Source organism: Rhinolophus sinicus, linkage group LG04 (assembly GCF_036562045.2).
Source record: "Rhinolophus sinicus isolate RSC01 linkage group LG04, ASM3656204v1, whole genome shotgun sequence".
NCBI classification, from domain to species: domain Eukaryota; kingdom Metazoa; phylum Chordata; class Mammalia; order Chiroptera; family Rhinolophidae; genus Rhinolophus; species Rhinolophus sinicus.
This window is the reverse complement of record NC_133754.1, coordinates 93,398,900-93,425,575: the sequence shown is the minus strand read 5'-3', so window position 1 is coordinate 93,425,575 and position 26,676 is coordinate 93,398,900. Positions and strand designations below refer to the sequence as shown.

The window sequence follows — 26,676 nt, the reverse complement described above, 5'->3', positions numbered from 1 at the left end:
CCCTTTCTAAGGATTTCAAAACCCCAGCTATAACATGGGTGACTGTAAAGTAATTAGGCAGATTTTTTTTATCAAGTTATCAGAAGTAATATGTGTGTGTATATATATATATGTAATTTTCCTTCCCGTGGCCTTTTGGTAAGGGCCACAGGCTTATTCAGAGGATGCTGTCCTTGTGCAAATAGCTTTGGACCTCTGGATCTCTCTCTTGGACTTTGCTTCCCTGACCTGTTTATGAGCTACTAGCAACATAATTTTCTTTTAATTTTATTCTCTCTCCTTATACTCCTTAACTCCAGGCTTTACTGAGTTCCTCTGAATATCTCAGGGTCCTTTTTTTTCCCTTGCACCTGAGGGTCTCTGAGGACTCCTGTGATCCCAGCCTGGAGCTAAAAAATGGTGTTCAGAGGACAGATAAGAGTTTTGTGTATCAGTCTGGATCCATTCAGGAGAGAGAAAGCACATAGGAACTTAAACAGAGAAAGTGTACTATAAATGATTATAATATAAATTATAATAGGAGATTGGAGTAACAAGGGAACGGTTAGTAAGAAATAAAAATCTGTGGTGTGTGTGTGTGTGTGTGTGTGTGTGTGTTTACAGAAGCATATGTAAGGAGCAGCCACTACCCTTATAGCTGACGTTGAGTCCAAGGAACAGGCCTCTAGGCCGTGTTGGGAAAGACATGGCTGTAGCTCACTGAATGGTGGAGAAGTCACAGGTGCACTTCTGGGGGACCTTGCTGGAGCTCTGTCCTCTGGAATTTTCCAGAAATCCACCCTCTAGCTGTTACTGGGAGGGTTCTCACCAGAGGCGCTCTGCTACAGAACTGCCTGGGGTCGGGGGAGTGCTGGAGAAAACTGCTGGTCACTGGGCACCACACTCTGCAGGAGCCGGGCGCTGGGGAGGCCCCACCTTCTGCCCGAACCTGCTACCAGAAACAAGGAGAATGCCTCCTCCTGCACTGTCTCTTCAGTGTCCTTTCCTGGCAAATCTTAACATCGCACCAGCTGGCAAAGGGGAAGTAAAGGGCACAGATTCATTGTCGCAGAACAAGCAGTTAAGGGTGAACTCGGAGCTGGAAAGCAATAAATTGATAACTGGCACTGTAGGTAAGACACGTAGCACTTAAGGCGTCAAACTAACCTCTATGTGTTTGTGAGCTGCCTGCCTGCTAACAGTGAAATAACCAACACTCTTCTTAATGGCAACTGATAATGTGCAAGTATTCATTACATGATGGTTCCCAAAGAGAAAAGTAACAATATGGGGTGGAGAGGAGGGTGGAGAGAGTTTTCATTCTCCTGGCATACTGGTTTAGTGTAAGGGTGCAAGAACAGCTTTCATGGGAAAGTCTCCCGTTTTTTCTGAGATTATACTCATTTTCCTGTCTGAGTTTTATATATATATAGTGAAATAGTGGTCATAGTGAAGGATCGTTTTTGTTGTGGTGGCTGTTTTATTTGCCATTAACCCTGTATTACTACTCTCTGTTTTTAAAAACATACTGTTCTATGAAGTTCAAATCGGGAAACTATTGCGCCTAACTAAGAATTTGTAAATATAAATTGTGGCAAGTCACGACTATCCTTTTGTAAAATGTACAAAAACTTTCGCATTTAGAACCTGAAAAAGAATTGTTACATTATGTTCAACAACAATGACATATAAACTTATAAACAGAACTTAAATAACAGCTAAAGTCACGCACTTAAACTAACCAGTAATAGGTATTATTATCATTGTTTTTCAGGTGACAACATTCAGACGGAGTTAATTTTTTTTTTTTCAAAGCCCTATTGCTAGTAAATAGGAGAGCCAATATTTAAATAGGAGTTTGACTGGCTCCAAAATGTTTCAGGATTTAAATCGATGTCCGACTGCCTCCAAAAACCTTGCAGTGTCTAGGGCAAGACGAAAACTGAATTAAGGAGTTCAAAAATTGAATTTTCAAAACTATAAAAAGACCAAAAGATCATATATATATGTATATATAGTGTGTGTATATATATGTGTATGTGTATATATATGTATATATATTGCATATATACTTATAATTCCTAGAGAAAGAAAATGTAAAAAGGGACTTCATAACTTGTTTTCAAAGCTTAAGAAATATCGTGTATGTAAAACTCAGCAACTAGTTTGCATTTGCAAATATAAGTGTAGTAGACTTTACAGAGTAAACCAATGCAAGTAGAAAATGTGTTTCTGTGATACTAATACACATTGGTGTGTCAGGCAGGAGTATGTTGGCTGCAGATTTGACTGTATCGTGGAACAGGAAGTCCACAAATAGGTGGTTTCTGCGATTGTTTCAGTAGCTCAGTATTAGGGCTAACCTCAGCGTGAGTCCCTTGGCCCTCCTCTCACTGTTACGCGATGGCTACAGTTTCTGCCATCGGATCTCTACACAAGCAAGAAGGAGACTCAAGTGTGCCTGCTATATATGACTCATTTTATCAGCTTTTCTGAAGCAACCCCAACTGACTTTGGTTTCATTCTCACTAGCCAGTGCTGGGGCAAATATCCTTACCCCTGGTTACACGGGAATGTGGGGAGCAAGGAATAACTTTTTCATGATTGCCCTAGACCATAGGTCAGCCAAGCTCAGGCTGCCCCTGTTGTCAATAAAGTTCTAATGGAATACAGCCATGACCGTTTATGTGCATATTGTCCATGGCTGCTTTCATGGGACAGTGGCAAAGTTGAGTAGTTGTGATAGGCACCGTAGGGCCTGCAAAGCCTAAAAATATTTACTATTTGGCCTTTTACCACAAATGTTTCCTGATCCCTGGCTTAGATCAATCATGATCCATCGCCTGGGGTTGACCACATGGACACTTCAGGGATAACTGGGCTTCCATTAGCGAGGAAGGGGGAGGAAAGGGGATATTGGAAAAGAACAACAGTTATGTCAGGTCACCTAGCCCAACTAATAATACATTTTCTGTTCTAAGTTACAGGGTCACATTCAACATGTAACTTTTTTGCTTCTTCACTTCCTCATTAGTCAATTAAGAAGGGTGGAAATTTTGCAAATATGTGGAATTAAATGATTGACAATGTTGTGATATATCATGAATTCAGAAAGATGATCCCTAATTTACTGACTTTTATCCAGCACTGTGTTTTAGATACATATTTTACTGATTGGCACTTCCCTTTTAACTATTGATTTTAGGTTCTTGCATACACTGAAGGACTCCATGGAAAATGGATGTTCAGCGAGATACGAGCTGTGTTTTCAAGACGTTATCTTCTACAAAACACTGCTTTGGAAGTATTTATGGCAAACAGAAGTAAGTCTCCTTAAATATTTGGAAAGAAAATGTGCTCATGTTTAAATATTATTCATTTACATGGTGTGATTCTGTCTTGATTTTTTTCCTGCTGTATTTCTCTCTTTGTTATCTGTTGATAAAACAAAAATTGAAAAAGCATTGATTTGGTTGAAAATGTTAATCCTTGATTTTTCATGGATAAAGTTATATAGAAAGCTGGTTTTCCATGAAGATTCATTATCTTTGCAAATAAATTGGGATAGGCACAGAAAATGATTTCTGAAATTGATGGTTAGCTTTTCTGTGGTTTTCTAAATCATGTTTCTTTTTCTTCTTATCACAGCCTCCGTTATGTTTAATTTCCCTGATCAAGCAACAGTAAAAAAAGTTGTCTATAGCTTGCCTCGGGTTGGAGTAGGGACCAGCTATGGTTTGCCACAAGCCAGGTAATTATATCATATTACACATTATCTGTGGGTTTTTTAAACATATTTCAATAAGACAGAAATATAAATAGGGTTTTACCATTATAATTATTTTGAGAACCAAGGAATTTTTTTTTTTCTCTGCAGGTCATTTGTAGAGAAAGAGGTTATGAAAACCACTGTTTTAAGAATGACAGAATATTTAGGGCATAATTTTATTTAACACATATAATTGAGGAAGTAAAAAAGTTGATTGACTATCATAGCTAGCATACAATTAAGACATTTTGCTTGTAATCTTACAAGAAACATACCAAAAGCCTCATGATGTTTGTGATCCATTGTTGTGTAATTGCATATAAATTGTTCTTATAAATGCTTCTTCATTAAAGTAATACAACTCTTAGAGTTTATTGAGATTAATAGTCATTAATTATGGTGTGGTTTTCACCATTTCCTAAATCTTTCATCTTGGTATTTTAAAAGCTTCATTTTTAAATCTTACTGATTGAAAGATACTAGTTTAAGTAAAAAACATAGTCAGTAAATTCTATGTATCACTAATATCAATTAGTCAGCTTTTGGCTCCAAGTAACTGAATATCTGACTAAATTTGACTTAAAAGATAGAGTTCTTAGCTTTTTTGTTTTTGTTTTTAATGTAAAAGATTTGGAGTTGCCAGTATTGGCCCGGAGGTTAGGCAATGTCAGGACTCTCAGTTGTCCAAAATGTTCACAAAATAACTACTACTGTTCCAGACGATATATCTTCATACAGCTGCGTGAAAGAAGGAAAACAACACAAACGATTTCTCCTCAAGCATCTATGCTTTAGGAAAGAATATATTTCTCACTTCCAGTCAAGGTGGTGGAGGAGGTAAACGCTGTGTTCACCTCCTCTCACGACCACATCAGAATAGCAACTAAACTACAGAACAACCATCACTGAGAATCACCTGAAGTCTAGCTGTACAGAAATCCTATAAGTAAGGAAATATAGAAGAGGCCATGTCAAGACTAGTAGAAGGGGCAGAGATGCAGAATGTGCTGGTCCCTGTATACATGTGTGGGGGTTAAAAATCAAGAGGCATATCTTGGCAGTGGAGGTCCCCCTGAGGAGAGAGGGATCCCAGCTCCACACCAAGCTCCCGAGTCCAGGGTTTCAGTGCTAGGGAGAGAAGTCCCCATAACTCCTGGCAGTGAAAATCAGTGGAGATTATGGCTTAGTGAGATGTAGAGTGGCTGGAGACCCAGGAACTCCTCTTAAAAGGCCCACACATGGACTTACTTGCTGAGGGACTCACTTGCTCTGAGCTCTAGCACTGGGGCAGCAGCTCGAAAGGCACCAGGGACATATGGGGAGGAACTGAATTGTCTGGCAGCAGGGCAAGGGCTGGAGGGGCAGCTGTCTCCCAGAAATAAGTGCTAGCAGAAGCCATTGTTTCTTTGTTGAACCTTCCAAGCCAGCTTGCAGATGCAGGCAGGCATCATATCTGAGTCTCCATCAACATGGCTGACACCATTCACCCTGCCCTAGTGATTCCCTGAGACCCTGACCCACTGTACTTGTGGTCCCATCCAAGCCTCTTCCAGTGGCTTTTCCATGGAAAAAGCCTCTCTTGGATCATGCTATCGACTTTCCTGAAGTCTCTCAAAGGTTCACAAACCCCAAACACACATCATCTAGCCTCAGCATGCCCCATATCTCTTGCTGAGAAGCCGCAAACCTGGCACTAGTGGCAGCTGGCCTCAGTTTGCAGCTTAGCCTCTCTAAGACACCTCCACGCCTGCAGATGGTGACCACCTATGGATTGCTTTGTGGCTCATTCCACATAGCCCTAGGCAGGGCCCAGGCTGCAGCTGAACTTGGCCTGTGGCAGGGCTCCTCCAAGGAGGCCCCAGGCTGGCACACCTAGTGGCCAGCTTCAGACCAAGCTGCAGCACCACCTGGCTACCTCTGTAGACAACACACCCAAAGAGCAGACTAGGTAGGCACCAGAGCCCTGCTAAAGTGAATCCTGCTCCATTAAGTCAGCCCCTGCACAACGACAGCTCCTCCACTATAGTCATGCCAGTCCTCACACCCAATCAGCCTGTGGATCAGTCCCTTCCATTAACCTACAAATAGCAACCAAAGCTCAACTACAACAGGGGAGCATGGACAGCCCACACAAGGACACACCTGGATCATCCAGCTCTGGTGACAAGGGGACTGTGCCACTAGGCCCCATAGGATACCTACTACATAAGGCCACTCTACTAAGACAGGGATACATAGCAGCTCTACTTAATACATAGAAACAAGCACAGGAAGGTAGTCAAAATGAGGAGACAAAGAAACATGTCCCAAATGAAAGAACAGATAAAGCACTGAACAAAATGAAGACAAGAAGTCTACCAGATGCAGAGTTTAAAACACTGGTTATAAAGATGCTCAATGATCTCAGTAAGAACTTCAACAAAGAGATATGAGACATAAAAATGGAGATAGAAAACATAAAAAAGAAAGCATCAGAAATAAAGATTACAATAACTGAAATGAAGACTACATCACAGGGAATCAATAATAGATTAGATGAAGCAGAGAACCAAATCAGAGGTTTCAAAGATCAGGTAGCAGTAAACACCCAATCAGAACAGCAAAAAGAAAAAAGAATCCCCCAAAATGAGGATAGTTTAAGGGGCCTCTGGGACAACATCAAGTGTGTCAACATTTGTATCATAAGAGTACCAGAAGGAGAAGAGAGATAGCAAGGAATTGAAAACCTATTTGAAGAAATAATGGTAGAAAACTTTTCTAAACTGGCGAAATAAGTAGACATACAAGCCCAGGAAGCGCAGAGAGTCCCAAACAAGATGAACCCAAAGAGGCCCACACCAAAACACATCATAATTAAAATGCCAAAGGTTAAAGACAAAGAGAATCTTAAAGCTGCAAGAGAAAAACAGATGCTTACCTATAAGGGAGCTACCATAAGACTGTCAGCTGATTTCTCAATAGAAACTTTGCAGTCCATAGGGATTGGCAGGAAATATTCAAAGTGATGAAAAGCAAGGACCTCAAAGCAAGATTGTGCTACCCAGCAAAGCTATCATTTCGAATCAAAGGACAGATAGAGCTACCTAGATAAGAAAAAGCTAGAGGAATTCATCAACATCAAACCAGTATTACAAAAAATGTTGAAGGGACTTCTTTAAGAAGAAGAAAAAATATATGAATAATAAAATGGCAATAACTACATATCTATCAACAATTCCCTTTAATGTAAATGGATTAAATGCTCTAATCAAAAGATGTAGGGTAGTTGAATGGATAAGAAAACAAGGCCCTCATGGGGTGGCTGGATGGCTCAGTTGGTTACAGCACGACCTGTCAACAAGGCTGCCGGTTCAATTCCCTCATGGGATGGTGGGATGCACCCCCTGCAACTAAAGATTGAAAGTAGCTACTGGACTTGGAGCTGAGCTGCACCCTCCACAACTAGACTGAAGGACAACTACTTATAACTGATGGGCCCTGGAGAAGCACACTGTCCCCCAATATTTCCCAATAAAATTTAAAAAAAAGAAAGAAAGAAAAGAAAACAAGGCCCTCACACATGCTGCCTGTCAAAGTCTCACTTCAGATTGAAAAACATAGAGACTGGAAGTAAAGGGATGGAAAAATAATTTATGAAAATGGAAACAAAACAAAAAAGCCTGAGGTAGCAATACTTATACCAGACACAGTAGACTTTAAAACAAAGGCTGTAACAAGAGGCAAAGAAGGACCCGTGATCCCACTTCTGGGTATTTATTCAAAGAAATCCAAAACAGTACTTCAAAGGAACATGTGCATCCTTATGTTCATTGCAGCGTTACTTACAATAGCCAAGATATGGAGGCAATTTCGTGTCCATCAATGAATGGATGGATAAAGAACAAGTGGTACATATCTACAATGGAATATCACTTAACCATGAAAAAGAATGAAATCTTGATATCTGGAACAACATGAATGGACCTAGAGGGTCTTATGCTGAGTGGAGTAAGTCAGACCCGAATGACAAATGTCATATGATTTCACTTATATGTGGAATCTAAAAACAAAATAAATGAACAAACAAAACAGAAACAAACTAATAGATACAGAAAACATTTTGTGCATTGACAGATAGAATGGGGATTAGGGGGATGGGTGGAAAAGGGAAGGGATTAAGAAGTACAAATTAGCAGTTACAAAGTAGTCATGGAGATGTAAAGCACAGCATAAAGGACTATTGCAATAATTATGTATGGTGTCAGATAGGTACTAGATTTATTGGGGTGATAACCTCATAAGTTATCACTACTATGTGTAATCACTATGTTGTGCACATGAAACTAGTATAATATTTTATGTCAACTGTAATTGATAAAAAAATTATTAAAACACACACACAAAAGTATACAGAAGCCTCCAGCAATCTTTATCTCAGGTCCCTTTGGCCAGAATGGGATCACTTTCCCAACCCTAAAACAATCACTGTTAAAGGTGAGTGAATTTACTAGGTTAGCCCAGTGATCCCCTAGAATTCAGAAAAAAATATATAACCCTGAATCCCTTGCTCCCCACTACCTGAACAAAACAAGGTGTCTGTTGCCAAGGAAGAAAGAGATATTGGCTTTGGATAGACAAGAAGCCGTGTTTTCCACGTAGATCATTACGTCCCTGGGAATTATTTCAGAGCACTACATGGATGGAACAGAGCATGAATCTCTGTCTATCTTCCCTTAAGTGGGCTGCAGACATTTAAAAGACAGGAGCTGTGTCTTATTTATCTTTTAATCTACAGGACCTAACATAGTGCCTAATTGCCGAGATACTTTTTAAGTGCTACTCAACTGGAATTACCTTGCACGGCAGTGTATCTATTCTCTTTAAGCTTACAGTGTAAGAGCAATTTACTGACATGTATGCACATGCTCAGGAGATTTTCTAGTAGACTGACAAGATTAAATGAAGACATTAGTAGATAATGAAATACTTATATAAAATACAGGTCAAAGGAAAAAAAATGCATTTAATCTATCACACAAAAAAAAGAAGAAAGTAAATGAAGTTAGTTTTGCAAGACTTGTTCTTATTGAATCTAAGCTGACTCCTGGTAATCTCTACTTCCTTTCTCAAGTGCTTACAGACTGTTTAATCATCAATTCAAGAATTTTTTCCAGGAATTGACATTAAGAACTCATAAATAGGTCTAATGTTTTCCTTTTTAAAAATAATCTGCCTCCTGGCATCATTCTCAATGACCATGATTCATCAAAGATTACCAGTAGAGGTTTCTCAATGACATTTGTGATTTCTTTCAATACTCTTGGTCTTGTCTGGACCTGAGTTCATTGAAAACAACCAGAAGCTCCTTTACTATCTTCCTTACCTATTAGTATTATTTCCTTCTTCACCATATTCAGTCTCTCTTTGACTTTTAGAAAATCATTATTCTTGATAGGAAAACTGGAAACAAAATACGTATTCAGTAAATTTTTCCCACTGTTACTTCACACGACCATTCTATCTTGAAATACTCTTTCATTGTTTTTGGTTTCCCCACTAAGGACTCAGCTCATTCTTAGTTTCCTAATATTTTCAGAAGTTTGGTTTTGTATAGCAGATGGGGGTTGGAAGAACACTGTATCTTGGCTTAGACCTGTTACGTACCCGTTGGATAACAGTAACAGAGCCAGTACTTAGTAGGAACTCACCATATACTAGTTAAAAGAATGCACAGCACTAGGTAAGAAGAATGCCACTCTCATCTGTGGTAACATGAGAGCAGTATCTTTGTACAGAGATGTCATGAGATCATAAAGTGAAGGCACTTTGTAAAACTGTAAACATATACGAGTACACTAAACACATATATGCATGCACACACACACAGATACAAATAGGTAGGCAGGTAAGTGGATAGGTGATTAGGTAAATAAATATACACACATACCTCCATAAACTTATGTGTGTGATAGGTAAGATCTTGTGACATTAAGCAAATTGTCAAAGGGTAGGATAATGTCTGGCTCCAAGGAGAATCCCTCAAGATGAGAGTATCTTGGTAGAACCACTAAGGGGATCTACGAGTATTCTTTGCTTTTCTTCGCTTTTTCTTGACATTGAGTTTTGTCAGTTTAAGCAGAGTTTATCAAACACTAGGAAACTTACTGTAAGCTCAACCCATGAAAGACTGATTTATAAACAGACAAAAAACTAGAAAATTCAAAGGTAGGTGTACTGCAAGAATGATTAACTTCACAAATCATTTAGGCTGCTTCTTGGGCAAGCCCATGAAAGAGATTCCATTAGAGATCAGATTGTTGCTTAATGAACAAAGATTTAGAACAAAGGGAATATTTCCCATTTTTTTCTTCATATGAGTGAATTATTTAATTTTTAAGGATCACATCTCACGTCAGCCATTTTTTCTGTTAGGGTAGATGACCAAAAATTCAAATCATTCAGTATATACTATTTAGACTCCATTATGCCAAGCACTGCTAAATGCTAAGGATACAACAGTAAGTAAAACACAATTCAGTCCCTGCTGTAGGTCAGTTTATAAGGAGAAAGATAGAAACAATAAACAGGAAAAACTGATCCTTTTTCTGATCTCAAAAATAATGTTTTTCTATATTCATTTCCTATGCCCACCCACATTTTTCTTCACTACTACATACTCTAAGAATGACATGATAACTGTATCCCAGGATTCCCATTATTTACACATATTAGGGTTTGTTTACACCAGTCTAGTTTTGTTTGGTTTTGGGGGGTGTTTTTGGTGATAAGAATTATTTCCAGACCAGCAACTTTCTTCTTAACTTGTCTAGGTTCAAAACGTCAACAAAAGATTTCATAACTTTATTATATATATATTGCTTTTAGCAGACTGAGCATGCTGCAGGTAAGGATTTTAGTCAGATTAGTAAGAATATGATTATAATAGTAACACAATGCAAATTGGAGTAAGCATATGGCTAGAATAGTAGCACAATGAAAATTGAGCTTAGCATAGTTTACTAATTATTTGATGATTCAGAAAACATTTCAGCATGTTGCCAGGACAAAGTCAGAATCAGGGAAAAAGTTTACAACATAAAATAGCTGTGTGAGTGGAAGTGAACCTGGGAAATTTTTGAATGTTGGTGCCAGTATGGTTCAAAATATAGACACACTTTAGGTAACCCTATAGAAAATCATATTATAAATTAATTGAAAAATGTACTGAATTATTGAATTAAAGTATAAAATATATATGCCATGTACCTTTGGAATTAAGAGAATCATTAGCTGCATGGTTCTTTTGGAGTCAATACTATAGTTCCTATTATCTCATATATATATATATATATATATATATATATATATATATATATATGTATACATATATATAAAACTAGGAAAGTTCTTCTAAAATGTTAATATGTGACTCATATTTTAAACATTGAGTTACACATAATTGTTCTTAAAATTCTTAATTCGTGGTTGAATTTGAGATAACGAATTCCTTCCCATCCTTCTTCCCTCCCTCCTTTTCCATAACTGATATATATTTAGCTCTTACTATGTATGAGACAATGCCCATGAAGATCCCACATGAACAGAAATATTTGATAATAATGCATGAATGACAAAAATAGTGTTAAGTCCACACCAAACTGAGCACCAAGGAGCTCTGGGATGTCACAGTGAACACACAGGGCTGCTGCAGGGCGTTTGGTATTTTTTAGGGAAACACAGCACCATCTGTCACTCACCGCACAAACTCATAGGTCAAGGTACTTCTGAGTTTCAACATTGCGTTCAGCATTGCATTATCAACATCTCAGCTTTGTGAAACTAGTTTTGGGGGGTTACTGTGGGGAAAACAAAAAACCAGTGCTGCATGTAAATTAATGGGGAACAGGAAATGAGAGCAGTAGCGTCAGATAGGATTCCAGGTATAAGAAGCTCTGCAGTGCCCAACAGGTACACACATCCCTTTAGTAAGTAATTGCAGTTATTAAAGAATGAAATAAAAATATGAGTATTATATTTTCAAACATCTAAGTTGTTAAGACTTAGTATTTATTAAGCTATTTAGACGTAACTGCTGAATAAACAGTGGTTAGGGATTTCTCTTGGTCTGGGGGCACCATGAAAAAGCTCCTGAGATAGTAAGAGTGGCGTGAATTGAAAGAATTTGGGAATCTCTCTCTTAAGTGGTGATCATTTTAGAAACGCATTACTTCTACAAATAACAGCCAGCTTTCTTTATTTTTTAAATAAACACATCAGTAATTCTATTCTTAATTTTGAAATAGTGCCATTTGCAACAACATGGATAGATCTTGAGATTATTATGCTAAGCGAAATAAGTCAGAGAGAAAAAGTCGAGAACCATATTATTTCACTTATATGTGGTATATAAAACTGAAAACAACAAAATAACAAGAAAAAGAAATGAAGAAACAAAAACTCGTAGACACAATAGTTTAGTGGTTACCAGAGGGTAAGGTGGGGGTGGTACATGAGGGTAAAAGGGATCAAATATACGGTGGTGGAAGGAGAACTGACTCTGGGTGGTGAACACACAACATGGTATATAGATGATGTATTACAGAATTGTACACCTGAAACCTATGTAACTTTACTAACAATTTTCACCCCCAATAAACTTTAATTTTAAAAAATTAAATAAAAAAATAAAATAAACACATCGAACCTCCAAAAGTTCATAATTTATACAAATTATCTTGATTTACTCCCTGAAGCTTTTATTGTATCTCTTCTTCTGAATTCATACATGTTCAAAGTTCCCAGTTGTTTGTTTTTTACATCATAAGATGGATATGTGTTGTGTGGGTAGAGGCTTTGCACGTTGGCACACTGTGTGTGGAGGCAGATAGAAAATTAGGTTCAGCCACTGTTATATAAGGTTTAAGTCAAATGCTTATAAGCTGGTACCTAACAACCTACTTAACTTCTTAGCATGGAGTACATTTGCTGTATTCTCTAAAAGCTACTTTGACTTACTTTGAGTAGAGTTTCACCGTTTTTGTTCTTGTTAACTTGTAAAATACCCACTTGCAGCCATATTATTCAAATAGTTGTTTTCATATTGGTTTTTCCTGAGTAAATATCTTCGCTATAATAGAATTTTCAGTATTGCTGCTATCTACAATTAAACTAAGAAGGATAAACCATAGATTATTTTAAATCGAATGATCTCAACCAGTATATTAGTTAATATTGAATTTTTTAAAACTCATCAGTTAAAACTGACTGCATTCGTTATGGTTTGCTTAATTGCTAGGAGGATATCCCTGGCCACTCCTCGGCAGCTTTATAAATCTTCCAACATGACTCAGCGTTGGCAAAGACGGGAAATTTCAAACTTCGAATATTTGATGTTTCTTAATACCATAGCAGGTAAGACATCTCATTCTTTACTCTCATCATATGTTTATGTTCATCAAAATCATGGGTAGTGTAACTTGATGGAATACATTTTCCTCCTTGGAATTCAAATATAGCATTAGACTAAATATTGAAGCACTCATGGTAAATGTTATCAGAAACTGTATAAGCTAGTACTGAGGTTTTAGATGCATTTATTGTTGAGGAGGCTTTTCCTTGCTCTCCTTCTGCCATTTTCTTTGCTGACAGCTTTGTCTGAAGGTTTATTAGAGTCAACAAACCATTGCCAGAGAGTGTCTGGAAATAATAATGGGAAAATGTAATTTCACTACTTTGTCATTCTCAGCATAGCAGCCAGACAGAAGAATAACAACAGGATTCTGCCTAGTACAGATGTCACCTGGATTATGGCATGATTGGGTTACAGCATTTTTTTCCTTAAAATCTTCAAATAAAAATATAAAATCAGATTACATTTCTAAATGATGAGTAACTGCCATCATCCTCGGCAGTACCGTGCTTGTAAATTAAAGGAAGCAGTGACCTGTTTTCCTGCTAAATCAGTGCTTGTCAGTGGTTAAACATGCCTGTGAGATTTAAGCACATCTTTCTTTTTTCCTAAGTTAAGCTCCCAAAGCTCTTATTCATGTTGAATTATAGAGTTTACTTTGGAAATCAGGTGCTACAATTTTTTTACAGTCAGATGAATTTAAATAAGTACATAAATACATATGCTTACTTATTATTAGTAGTATTGTTCTGTTTTAAAGGACTTCTCAGAACCATGAATTTAGAGCCATGTTTTATGAATCATCACTTAAAAGGATTCTGTGTAATATTATTCCTTGTAAATCTATCATGTATGTGTGAATATGGAGGCTATAGATATATATTAAATATGGATGATAGATATGTATTAAATAGATAGCCAAAATGACTTAATTTGTCAAAAAAAGGTATTAAAAAGTTGTTTGAAAGGTTTTTGCATTTTAATAATTTAATACATATTATAATGTATTTGCTAATAGGATACTAGAGTTACAACCAGAGAACTATTTTATTACATTTATTAAATTTTACTATTTATCCTATATACATATCTCCATTGTATACATATATCTTCTGATATCTTCATGATATATTTTATATATATTCATATATCACTACATATAATGTATGTATCTTAAACCTATTTACTATTTCAAAGATAAAAGGAAAGTGTTCTATTATTTAACTAGCATGTATTATTTACATATTAGACAGAAGTTAAATATCTGAAATGTAAAGAATTTAGTTTCTTTAACATACTTAAGTAAACAGTAGTAAAAACAGCATAACTTCAATTCCAAAAAAAGCGGGATAGCATCTCAGACCTGCCAACTTTTGTGTAGTGGAGCATAGGAGCAATTTCAAGATTTTACTCTATCTTGGACTTTTAATCTTTCAGTAGCCATGTTTAATATGTTTACGTATATCTGTTGTAATAATGGATATGTTTGGTCTCATAGCATCTGGCTATTGTTTTTAATGTTTTCTTGCTTTTCATATTGTTTTGTTTTTCTTTGGTCATATATTTATTGCCCTTTTTCTTTTCTTTCTTTTTAAGTGACTTAGAATGTAGGTATCTTGTTACTAATTCTCCTAGAGATATGTTCAAATTTTTTAAAACCCTATAAAGTGTATCTTACTTTTGAACTCAAAAATGAATCAATGACACAACTTATTCCTCATTTGTTGCTCATTTTTTATCAATATAATTGACTACTCAGAATCTATATTATTATTAAAGTCTTTATTTTGGGGAGTTCATATATTTTTGCATAAAAGAAGGACTTTACACTATTAAAATTTTCTTCTTGTTAATACAGCATGTTATTCTCAGCTACATGGATCTTTACTTGATCTTCAGGATAATGTTCTCTTTACGTTCCTCGGCAGTATTTGTCCGTATTCTCTGTTGCTTTTGTTGTTGTTGTTGTTATCTATTCCTGACAGAGCTATCCAAATTCATTATCTACCATGTGTCATAGATGGGCATGTGTTTTTTCCTTGGTTGTGCTAGCTGCGTGGAGCTGTTGGCTGTAAAACGGGAGGAGAGGGCGGTATACCTCACTCTCAGCTCAGTTTCCAATCGAGGTGGCATCTGTGTTAAACAGTTCTGCTATTCTAGGAAGGGATTCTCTCTATCCCTCTGGATGGATTGTTATCTAGTTCATTATTTTAAAGGACTCTTCTAGATTTCACCCCTTCCCACTACATTTTCCCAGTGATAGATCTATTTCCCACAACATGGCGTAGTACCACCCCAATCACTACCCACTTCATGCCTGTTGCTTTCTGGGAGTTTTTTTGTTGTTTTTGTTTTTTTCTGTCTAGTTCTAGAAAGGCTACACTCCGAATAGAGAGAACTTGTGATTCCTTCTAACGCTGTGCCTGAGCAGTGTAGACTTTTTTCTGGTTGGGACAGTCTTTCGGTTTCTGAGCCAGACTACACAGATCATAAGGGGAATTTAAGTGTCTTTCTACCTTCTTTTGAATCATTGGCTCTGTTTTAGTTGATGACATAAAGAATGTATAAGCCACTAGGTTGTTTTTTGGTTTTTTTTAAAGAATATATTGGGTATTTCCTTTACAATGATTCTAACTAAACATTAAAGCCTATCTATTGTAGACAGTGGGATAAAAACAAGTATAAAATAAGGATAGAAACTCAGAACACTTACAACTAGATGGGTAAATGAAATATACATAAATAAGAGAACATTTTAAGACAGCTGATATTAGGTACTGAATGAGTGGTATAAATAGGGAACACTGCAAGAGCTAAGCATAATGGAGGGATTTTAAAAATGTGTTTGTCTGGGGACAAAAAAGTGCAAAGCTTTACAAATTTCTACCAGCTGGAATGTGTGATGTGTTCAGTGGACATGAGTATCATATCTTGGCTGAAGCAAAGAATAGTAGAAAACAATATTGGACTGTAAGTAAGAACCACATTGTAAAGAGTGTGATCTTAGACTTTCAGGAATCAGTATCATTTTGGTGAAGGGAATGTAATAAGAAGTTGTAGGAAAATTCAACTGATTACTATGTTTGGCATGAATGAGAAATGAGATCGCTTAAAGTTAGAGAGAGCTGTTAGGAGACTGACAAGACTACGTATGAAGTAGTCAATTTGTCAATTTGTATATCCTTTTAGTAAGTAGTTACTGAACACACACTCTGTTTGGCACTGATACTACAGAGGAAAGTCAAGTATATTTTCTGCCTTTCAGGAGATCATAATATACCCAGGAAAACATAGATATACACCAGCAATTCCAGTAAAAAGTGGTAATTATTGTAGCGGGAGAATGTACAGAGTCATTTGGAGTCACAGACTTTGAAGGCGTTACTTATAACAAAGAGATCAAGAAAAGCTTCCATGAGTGACACTTAAATTGACTACTGAAATACAAGTAAGAATTCACTAGAAAGTAAGCAGAGGGCATTCCAAGAAAAAAGAAATTGTTGGATGAATAGCTGGATTAGAGTAGTGGCAGCAGGCATTGCAGAGGGAGAGAGAGAGAGAGAGAGAGAGAGAGATAACTCTGTACTGTCATTATACAAAAAGTAGAAGTCACTTTAATATGCTCAAGTTGAATGGTTGGCAGAATGTCTCCTACCTGCAGTCTCAGTATCACCTGAGGACTTGTTAGAGATGTAAATTCTCAGCCTTCTCAAACCTACTGAATCAGAAACTCTGGGAGTGGGGCCCAGAGATCTGCATTTTAGCAAGCCTTCTGGGTGTTTCTGATGTATAAAGTTTAAGTACCTTTGCTCTAACCATTTAAGATCTAATTACCAGAACAGTAGTTGCATATAAAACATTTAGAACTACAATAAAGCATGCAGTGAAGGGCCATTACCTGTGATGAAAGTCTAGAGAAGTCAGAGATTAGGAGGAGATAGTCTAGTCAAGGAAAGCCTCATGGAAATGATGGACTTTAACTCTTCATTGTCACGTATACATGATTATCCAGGCAAAATGAACCTTTGTACAGAATTAGAATGACAGTTGGAAAAAGTTATGAACATAGATATCCCAGAGGTGCTGTCCCTGGGTATAATCCTGCTAATTCTTTCCTCACCATCATCCTGAAGTTTTTAGTAGGAGTGCAGTTTGTACTGAGCACCAACATTGAAGATTTGCATGATGGTTTTAGAGAAGGTTCATTAAAGCCAAGGTTGAATACTTGTTAGGGAAGTAATTAGAATTGCCTGTTTTCCTGATTTGTGGAAAATACCTGTGTATCCATTCATCTCTTCTTATTGGAACACTTTTCAGAGCTCTCTAAGGATCCTAGAATAAAGGGCAGTATAAAGATGTTAAATTGTACCAATATCACTTTTACTAACATGGATACCACTGAGTATTCATGCTGTTATGTAGCATGGTTTTAAGGATACAGTCATTGTTCAATAAATACTTATTTATGTCAATTAATTGAAAAGTAAGATTTATCATTTCTTGAAAGGGTGTTACTATTTGTATTGACAAATTTCCTGGGTAACCCAAAGCCAAGAAATGGTTGGTTTATATCTTATCATAGTCTTTTTTAAACATTTCTTTAATTATTCCTAATACCAAGATTCGGAAAAAAATATTTTTATTATTTCTTTGTTTAGTTTTATTATTTCTTTTTGAAAAATTTCTTTAACATCAATATCAGCAATTAGAAAAAAATAGGAAATAATTGTTAACATTTATTGAGCAATTTATGGTTTACTAAATACAATTCTAGGTGCTTTGTATGTATTTACTCATTTAATCCCAACCGTAACCCAAGAGTTAAATTCTATTCTTATCCCTATTTCACAACTGAGGTAATAAGGTACAAAGAAGTTAAATAACTTGCCCAAGTCACAGAGCTAACAAATGATGAAGTCAGGATTCTAATGTATATGGTTTGGCTCTAGAGCGTCACTCAATTACTATGGTAGGCGTAGGACCCTCATGGGGCCTTTCAATCCTCCCTCTAGTCATCAGCTTTAGTCTATTAACTGCCTTAAGAACCTAAACCATTAACAATTTTAAACAATTTCATCAAAATAAACTTTTGAAGTTCATGTACTGGCGTGACTTTCGTAGATACTAGAAGTGGGCCCAGAATTGTCACCTCTCATGTGGAACCTGTTTGAAGCTAGATCTCCGATCCAGAGAAATGATTCTGCGACAGAGATTTGCCTTCAGGGAGTTTATTGGAGAGTCTGGGCTCAACATCTGTAGGGGGAGTGAAGAAAGTAGAACTTGGCAGAAAGAGAAATCGAACCCCAAGGTAGTTGCAGCAAAGGTCTCAGCAGATTCCACAGGGAGCCAGGAGCTGTCTTCAGAGTTGTCTTGCCTGAGGCAAGGGGGCCTGGTCTTCATTACCTCCACTCTGCAGTGATTGGTGGTGATGGGACCTTGGGTGGGCGGGCTCTCTTCTGATGATGGTGACTCCTGGAGAGGGACTGGGCTGAGCATCAGCAGCCCCAACACTGGCAGCATGGCCACGAGCCTAGCATCCAGGATACTGGTTGCTGTCACAGTCACCTAGAGACCTTGCTGAAACACAGATCACTCGGCCCATCCTCAGAAGTTTGGGGTAGAGCTCAAGAATTTGCATTTCTAAGAAGGCTCCAGGTGATGCTGCTGCCACTTTCCAGGGTCAACACTTTGAGAACAACGAACAACTGCCCTACTACACCTGTATTCTTTAAAATACATCTTATGATAACTATGTTAATAATCTTCTATAGCTCTAGGTCTTCTATAACACTGTTTATATCACATATTTTGGCACTTACAGTAGTGTATCCTTGGCATTTCATGTCTATATCACCTTTCCAATGAGATTATGAAGTCACACACACACAAAAAAAAGTTTTGCTCAGTAAATACCCATCAGTTGAACTGATTTAATATTTATGCCTTTTAAGTATTTGCGTGGTTGTGTGATCTGTTATGTGAAGTCACTAGAATTGCTGGATGAGGCATTCTTTAAATTTCCTGGATTAAAGCGAAGAGTTACAGAATTAGAATCTGACTGAGAAGCTGAAACAATCTTTTCCGGCTTCACATTGTAAAAAATACAGGTCAATGTGATGTAATAAATGTACATTTTTCTATTGGAAGACTATTTACTCTCTTACACTCTCAGATTTATCTCCTGTCTCTAAACTATTATTTTAACATGAAATACAAAGTACATTTTATGACCCATTCTTTGCTCTTCATTTTTTGAGGTCTGTCATATTTGGCCAATTTTGCTTTCCTTCTTTCTAGATGCTTTTAAAAATAAGATTCTATAAAGCAAATGGTAGCAGTGTCTGAGTATTAATGCATTATTAGATTTTTTAGACCCTCACGTGATATATGCATGCATACATAATTGCATAGAAATAAACACACATTTTACTATGTGTATGTAAATTTTGTAAAGATAGTTTACGTAGTAAAAGAGGTTTGTCAAATGTTCAGAAAACATACTGTTTTTAAAAGACACCCTAAAACCCTTAAGTGTTTTCATTGCCTTTACTTTATTCCATTTATAAATTTAACAATTACTCATTATAGAAAATTAGAAATTTGGAAAATTATAACTAAAAAATCAAAATTTTTATGGTTTTTCTCTTTTTCTTTTTCTGTGTGTGGCATATCATTGGGAACCTGCTACACATACACGTTCAGATCCTACCTTTCTATTCCATTAATTAAATATTCTTTGAAGGCATAATTTTTAAAACTGCATGAAAGTCTAACTTAGGGCTGTTGTGTAATTTAGCTATTTCGTAACACATGTGGATTTTTTTTTTAATTTTCAAAGAACATTAAGTTATGGAAGATTATATAGGTGAATTTTAATGAGGCTCAGAGTTCAACAAAAATGTGATTTCAACCTCTAATTCCTAGAGTTGACCTGATTTTTGTTCAGTGTGCTCTGAAAGATACAACCTACGCCCCATTTTATACTTTATTAGATAATACTATGAACAAGATGTTAAAATCTGGCGTTCTTGCATTTAAAAAAAAAAACAAAAACAAAGTGATTGCTAACATAGCTTTGTGTCAATGAGCCCGTTAGGTTTGAGAATTTTTTTGAAAGGTTTTTGAGTTGTTTTTCATATGATCAGCTAATGAATTCAGCACAACTTCCCCAACCCCAACCTTTTTCTCCTGTTTAGCATTTTCCACTTTTTTACTCTGTGATGTACAAGCCCTCCCTGGTTAATTATGTATATATTTAGCTACTGCATGTGCTGGGCTTATTATTGTCATCTAATTAGATGTAACTTGAACTGCTTGCTTCTAGAAAAATCATTAAAAATTCTTTCCTAATGACCTAGAGATGACAAAATGTCTGTAAAGTGTGAAGAAGCAGACAAGCACAGGAACATCGCTCTTAAAGAGTGTTAATCCAGATGCTGCAATCATCTAATTAAACAATATTTTGCTGTCATTAACATTTTCACCAAGGAATTGCAGTTATAATTTTTTTGTCAGCTGTCTCTAGATCACTTTACCTTCAAAACTAAAGTGCCATATAAAAACATTAAATTGGATGGTTTAATTAAAAAGTTTTTTTTTTTTTGGTGAAGAAACATATCCAGTGTTTCTGAGATCTCATTTACTGTGCTTCACTTTTATTGTTTGAGTAGATTAGTGTCATAGGCTTGCAATATTTAATATTCATCGTTGAAGATAAAACCTTATAAGAGTAGTTCATTAAAAAAAAAAGAAAAGAAAAGAAAAGAAAATTCTGCACTTACTACTGCTGGAAAAGGAAAAAAACCCTACCAGTTATAGCAAAAGGCTATTTACTAAATTTCAATGATCCTAAAAAAAATTAAAAACAGAACAATTGATAAATAAGTACCTAGATGTGCCAAAACCTAATGGGTATTACTTTGGAAATATTTCACTTTTTTGGTTAATTTAGTAAACGGTATTTGTTTTCATTTCACAAAGGTGCTGAGCAAAATAATTAAAGTGATAAAGCTAAATCATGGCTAAAACTTATGAATGCAAAGTCTGAGATACCATTTAATCATTCTTTTTTGCCCATGTGATTTTAAATACATAGTGCATTCTTTATTCAAATCAAAAATATATATTGACTGTCCATGTTACAAGGCTTTTAGGGGAGAATTTTTATTTAAAAAATGTTTTAATGTAACTGTGTAACTACATTCATTTATTAACTGTATTGTATCTATTAGAATTAATAAGGTGCTATAAGCTTCAGTAATTTAAAAATTACTCAATTTTCCTTAGCATTTATTTTCAAAGAACCTTCCAAAGATTACTAAAAGTGAATTACAAAAAAATATAGGACATCTATATATATTTTTTTTCTCCTATACTTTTTCTAATTCACTTTTAATAATATTTGGAAGGTTCTTTGAAAATAAATGCTAAGGAAACTAACATTAAAAAAAAAAACCCAAAAAGCATTGATCTCAAAAAATATATACATAGGACACATCAGCTGCTATTCACTGTGACTATTGGGATCAATCAGTTTGTATTGTATTTTAAAGATGATGCTTTCTTTTCTTCATTTTTTTTTTCCAAAAATGTTAACAGGTTAGTATCTTCAAATATGACCTTTACTTTTATGCTATTTGTATTTACATGATACATGTAAGTACTGAGCTGATATAAATTGGCTTTTTATTTATTTTATCTTGACAGTTTTTTCATTAGTATATAAAACTTCATCAAAAATTTGAAAACAATTATGGTATCTAATTTTCAGCTATTCACTGATTTATATAAGTAATATAAACATATGTTATATAAATCATATCACTATTCTATAAAAATACACTTATATACTGGGAAACCTGTTTTTCATTAAAATCTACAGGTTTTTAAGTAGAACACTACTGCAGAAGTTGGTGGATCACTAAGTATACCATGGGCCCAGTTAGAATCCCAGAAATAGCTCTGCCTATCCAGTCTCCGTAAATACACATGTATAATCGTGTTTCCCTGAAAATATGACCTAACCGGAAGGTAAGCCCTAGCATGATTTTTCAGGATGACATCTCCTGAACATAAGCCCTAATGCATCTTTTGGAGTAAAATTAATATAAGACCTGGTCTTATTTTCAGGGAAACACGGTAGGAAAAACGGAGAGTAACCCATTGTCCTAGGTTAACATATATATATGAGCTATCACTGATAAGTTTAAAGTTTGAGAATTTTACAGTTTGTATTTTACAATGATACTGCTTTAGCAGAATGTTTCACATACAAAAGACTTTAATAAAGGCTCCAAATTCTTGTTTATTCTCATTAGTATTATTTTTCATAATAGACTTATAAACATAAAGCAGATGCACCCATTGGCTGAACTGTCTAGCTGCAGACATTTCCTTCTTCTTTACTGTGCACATACAGTGCCGTTCTCACATATATATTCTCTGCCTTCACAGTCCTCATCCTCCAAAAGACTATCCTGTAGCTTTCCTTCTTTACTTGGCTTATGCTTCTTCATCTTTTAAATTTTGGCTCATTTTTATCCATTTTTATCACATATGTATTCATTCCTTTAACAAACATTTATTGGGTAAGCAGTATGTGCCAATACACAGAGATTAAACACACACACACACACACACACACACACAGACACAGACCCCTACATTCATGAGTTTACACACAGACTAGTGGAGAGGCGGACAAGTTGGCAGTGGTGCGTATTAGCGCCAACACACGTCTGTGTGAGCGCTGTGGTGGGAGAACAAAGGGGAAACCCTAACCTTACTCTCACCTCATTCCAGGAAATGTAAAGTGGAAGCAACGCTCTGCTTTCTGTCAATTATCTACATATATAATATACACCCATATAAATTTACACAATTAAAACAATATGGGGTATTTCTGTCAAATGCAGAGATTAATATACTAAACAGTCACCCAATAAATGTTTACTAAATGAATTAATTGATTTGATGCTTATAATCATTAGCAGATTTAGTTCTTCCTCAGACTGTGACTTGTTTTTCCTATTTCACAGTCACATTTACCAGCTGCTATAAGAGTGGGTATCATTTAATGTCAACTCTTGATGATGAACCAGTTACTGTATGCATCTCTGTGTTACTGTTGTACTGTATGTGGGGTGTGCACCAAGGCATACTAGATGAAATCCATTCACTGAATACAAGGGAAATAGCTATTTTGTCTGAATTTGAATGGAAATTTAGAAAGTTACCCATGATTGGATCATAATACATTTTTACAAAACATAATCTTATCCAACAAAAGTTTTCTTTGGACTCTGTTTCTCTAATACTGATTCTCTTAATTTCATCTGATTATGTGTTCTTTTAATACCAGTTTATGAGGGTGAGCCAGTGCTCTGCTCTCCCTGAACTTTCCACATTCCCACTATACTTCAGCATCCTACCTGAAATATTTAAGTTAGTCTATCAAACACACACACACACAAAACCCAGCCAATTCAACCTAAGGTCCAGCAGCTCTTCACTAAAGTGAAATAACATAATGCAAAAAGAATGTTCATGAACTTAAAGTAGTGAAAATAATGTATGTGACAATAATGTATGTGAAAATAATGTACTTTTTCATACTGGCTTCAGAGTACTTCTGTTAACTTGCAAATTCTCTACATCAATTACTGATATAACCTCAATATAATATCCTGTATACTGGCAATATAATTTCTAGATACACACATACTCATTATAGTAGAATACCATCACATAACCTGCAGGTGTGCAGGTCAGCAGGGTGACCTCCTCCATGATCACTTTCAGGGTCCCTGGCCAACAAGGCTCTGCTTCCACGGTGGCAGTATTATCTTCATCATAGCAGCAGAAGAGAGATGGAACATGGAGGCACCTGTGTGGCAAGCTGCAGTGGGCCAAGCCGGGAAGTGGCACACATCAGCTCTGCTCACATTCTATAGATTAGACCTAATTCCCATGTCCATGGCTACTGCCGTGTTCCCCCAAAATAAGACCTAGCCAGACAATCAGCTCGCATGCCTCTTTTGGAGCAAAAATCAATATAAGACCCAGTCTTATGACCGGGTATAATATAATATAATAAAATATAATCTAATACTGGGTATAATATAATACTGGGTCTTATATTAATGTTTGCTCCAAAAGACACATTAGAGCTGATTGTCCGGCTAGGTCTTATTTTCAGGGAAACATGGTGGTAAGGGAGTCTGAGAAACGTGGTGTAGCCCAGGAAGAGAAATCAATAATGACAAAAAGTTAGCGGTCTTAACTACAAGTTTATATTGGAAAAAATAATGGTAGTTACACATTAATTAGTATTGAGTGAATTCACTTGAAACACGTTGTTATGAGTGCTTTTGATTAAACAAATGTGTAGTTCAATGAACAAAAGAGCTGCTTTTCTTCTGAAATTCAATAGTTGCCTTATCATTATAAGAACAGGAACAATTTCATATGCAGTTGGTGTATACAGATTATCATTTCTCTTTTTCTTTGCTAGGACGGACATATAATGATCTGAACCAATACCCCGTGTTTCCATGGGTATTAACAAACTATGAATCAGAAGAATTGGACTTGACTCTTCCAGGAAACTTCAGGGATCTATCAAAGGTAACTTTTAAATATATTTCTATGTGTTTTCTTCATATTTCTTCAATTCTCTTCATATTCTAAAAGCATTTCTACCCGTGTGTGTGTGTGTAAAATTAATGTTTATATGAAAGTTAACCTGGTTGTCATCTCCTTTTGTAGTCAGAGTCTAAATCTCATCAATTCCTAGCACAGGAATTAAGCTACAAGATAAATTAGTATTAGTATAGGCAAAATGAAATGGGTATTTGGGAAAGAAAAGATGTAGGGTGAAGTTGCTCAGATATCCTTTGTTTTAAAGGTCAAGGTAAGAAACCTGAAAATAGTATAAAATACAAGAGCAAATCATTTCTGTGATATATCTAAGGTAATAAGACACGTTATCTTCACCATAATACATACATACATAAACACACACACGCATACATACACACACGCATACACGCACACGTTGTAGGGGAGCTTAATAGTGAAAAGAAATAAGGCACAATAATTTATCAAGGGTCTGGTAAGGTACAAAAGAAGATTTGTCTCTGATACTGGGAAGAAAAAAATACATAATGGGGGATAAGAATAAAAAGCAAAGTTTGGGTTAGTTCACCTCATTTGTCCAGAGGAGATTTATGTGGGATACTAAACTCTGAAATACAGTGAAGAACTAGCAACTGAACCTAAAAAGTTTCTCTATAGACTAAGATAATCTCAGAGCCAGTCCCTAAGGTTTATACACTTTCGCCATGCTAAGTCTCCGCTCGTTCACTCTGAATTTTCTTTTCTGTCATTTTGTTGTATGGTTCAGCATTCCACAGTAGGTAGAAAGGCATATGTGTATACATTTGGTTCTGGTGCGGGGAGGGTTGGGGAGCTCCTGGACAAGGGGAGAACGAGCCCCGTGAGTCAGGGAAATATGCATCACAACCAATTTGAAATTAACCCCACAGGTGGTTTTGAACTCAGCACACCCTCTCTTGCCTCTTTTCTTGCCTTTGAAAACTAGATCGACCTAAATTGAAGCTCTGTGTTCCACTGCTTAGTAGCTATGGGAGCTGAAACCACTTTCCCTTAGCCTCAGGTTCCCCATATGAGAATAATAATACTATCATACCTCATGCAGCTGTACAGATCAAATGAAGTGTGCATTTAATATAACATAGTACTTGGCACATGAAGGCACTTCATGAATATTAGCTATTATTATTACACATGGCATATTTCTTAGCCTGTTTTGGAAGCCGGCGTACTAATTTTCACATGTCCTTATCTGTCCCTCACTCTCTACTGCTTCTGTTTATTGGTATCTCTTATCAAACCTGAGTTGCTAGCTCATGGCTAATTTTAGTTCTGATATTATAGGTAGTAAAGGGACCTAAGTGATCAGTTAGCCGACATCTTCCTGAGAGTCACACAGCCAGTAAAAAAAAAATATACAAGCAATTGAATTCCAATTTGGCTGCAAATATAGTAATTTTTCCAGTGTAGTTGAACTGAACAAAAATCTTTATTTACCGTGTATAAGTAATTATTCAGACTCGGGTAGATAGAAACATTGTAATTCATGGGATCTGTCCTCCAGGAGCAAATCAGGTTATAGATTATGTGAATAATAAAATCATTCTCTGCAAAATTAAATAATAAGGTACTATATTATATAGAGAGAACTGCATGAGAGGCAATAAACAGTGGTTAGGAACAAGAACTCTGGAGCCAGACTGCCTGGTTTCAAATCCTAATTTTGCCATTTACTAGCTTTGTGCCTTAGACAAGGTTATTGAATTTCTCTTTGCCTCAGTTTCTTCACCTGGGTAATGGGGAAAATAACAATAGGGTTGTTGTGAAGATTTGACAGTAGTAAGTGAAAGAACTTAGAATAGTGCCTGGCGTATCAGCAGTAACTAACACTGAATGCGTGAAGAACGTAATGCACTAAATCATTGAT

At 36.1% G+C, this 26,676-nt stretch overlaps 1 protein-coding gene across 8 annotated transcripts in view; it reads left to right on the top strand.

Moving 5' to 3' along the window:
* Positions 1-26,676, top strand: part of NBEA (neurobeachin) — a 661,793-nt gene that overhangs the window by 532,567 nt on the left and 102,550 nt on the right. For all 8 annotated transcript variants that reach the window (XM_074330026.1, XM_074330024.1, XM_074330023.1 and 5 more), the window contains 4 exons: positions 3,185-3,302; positions 3,628-3,730; positions 13,023-13,138; positions 24,649-24,761. In XM_074330026.1, the coding sequence (XP_074186127.1) occupies positions 3,185-3,302; positions 3,628-3,730; positions 13,023-13,138; positions 24,649-24,761 (450 nt within the window). The remainder of the gene's footprint in view (positions 1-3,184; positions 3,303-3,627; positions 3,731-13,022; positions 13,139-24,648; positions 24,762-26,676) is intronic.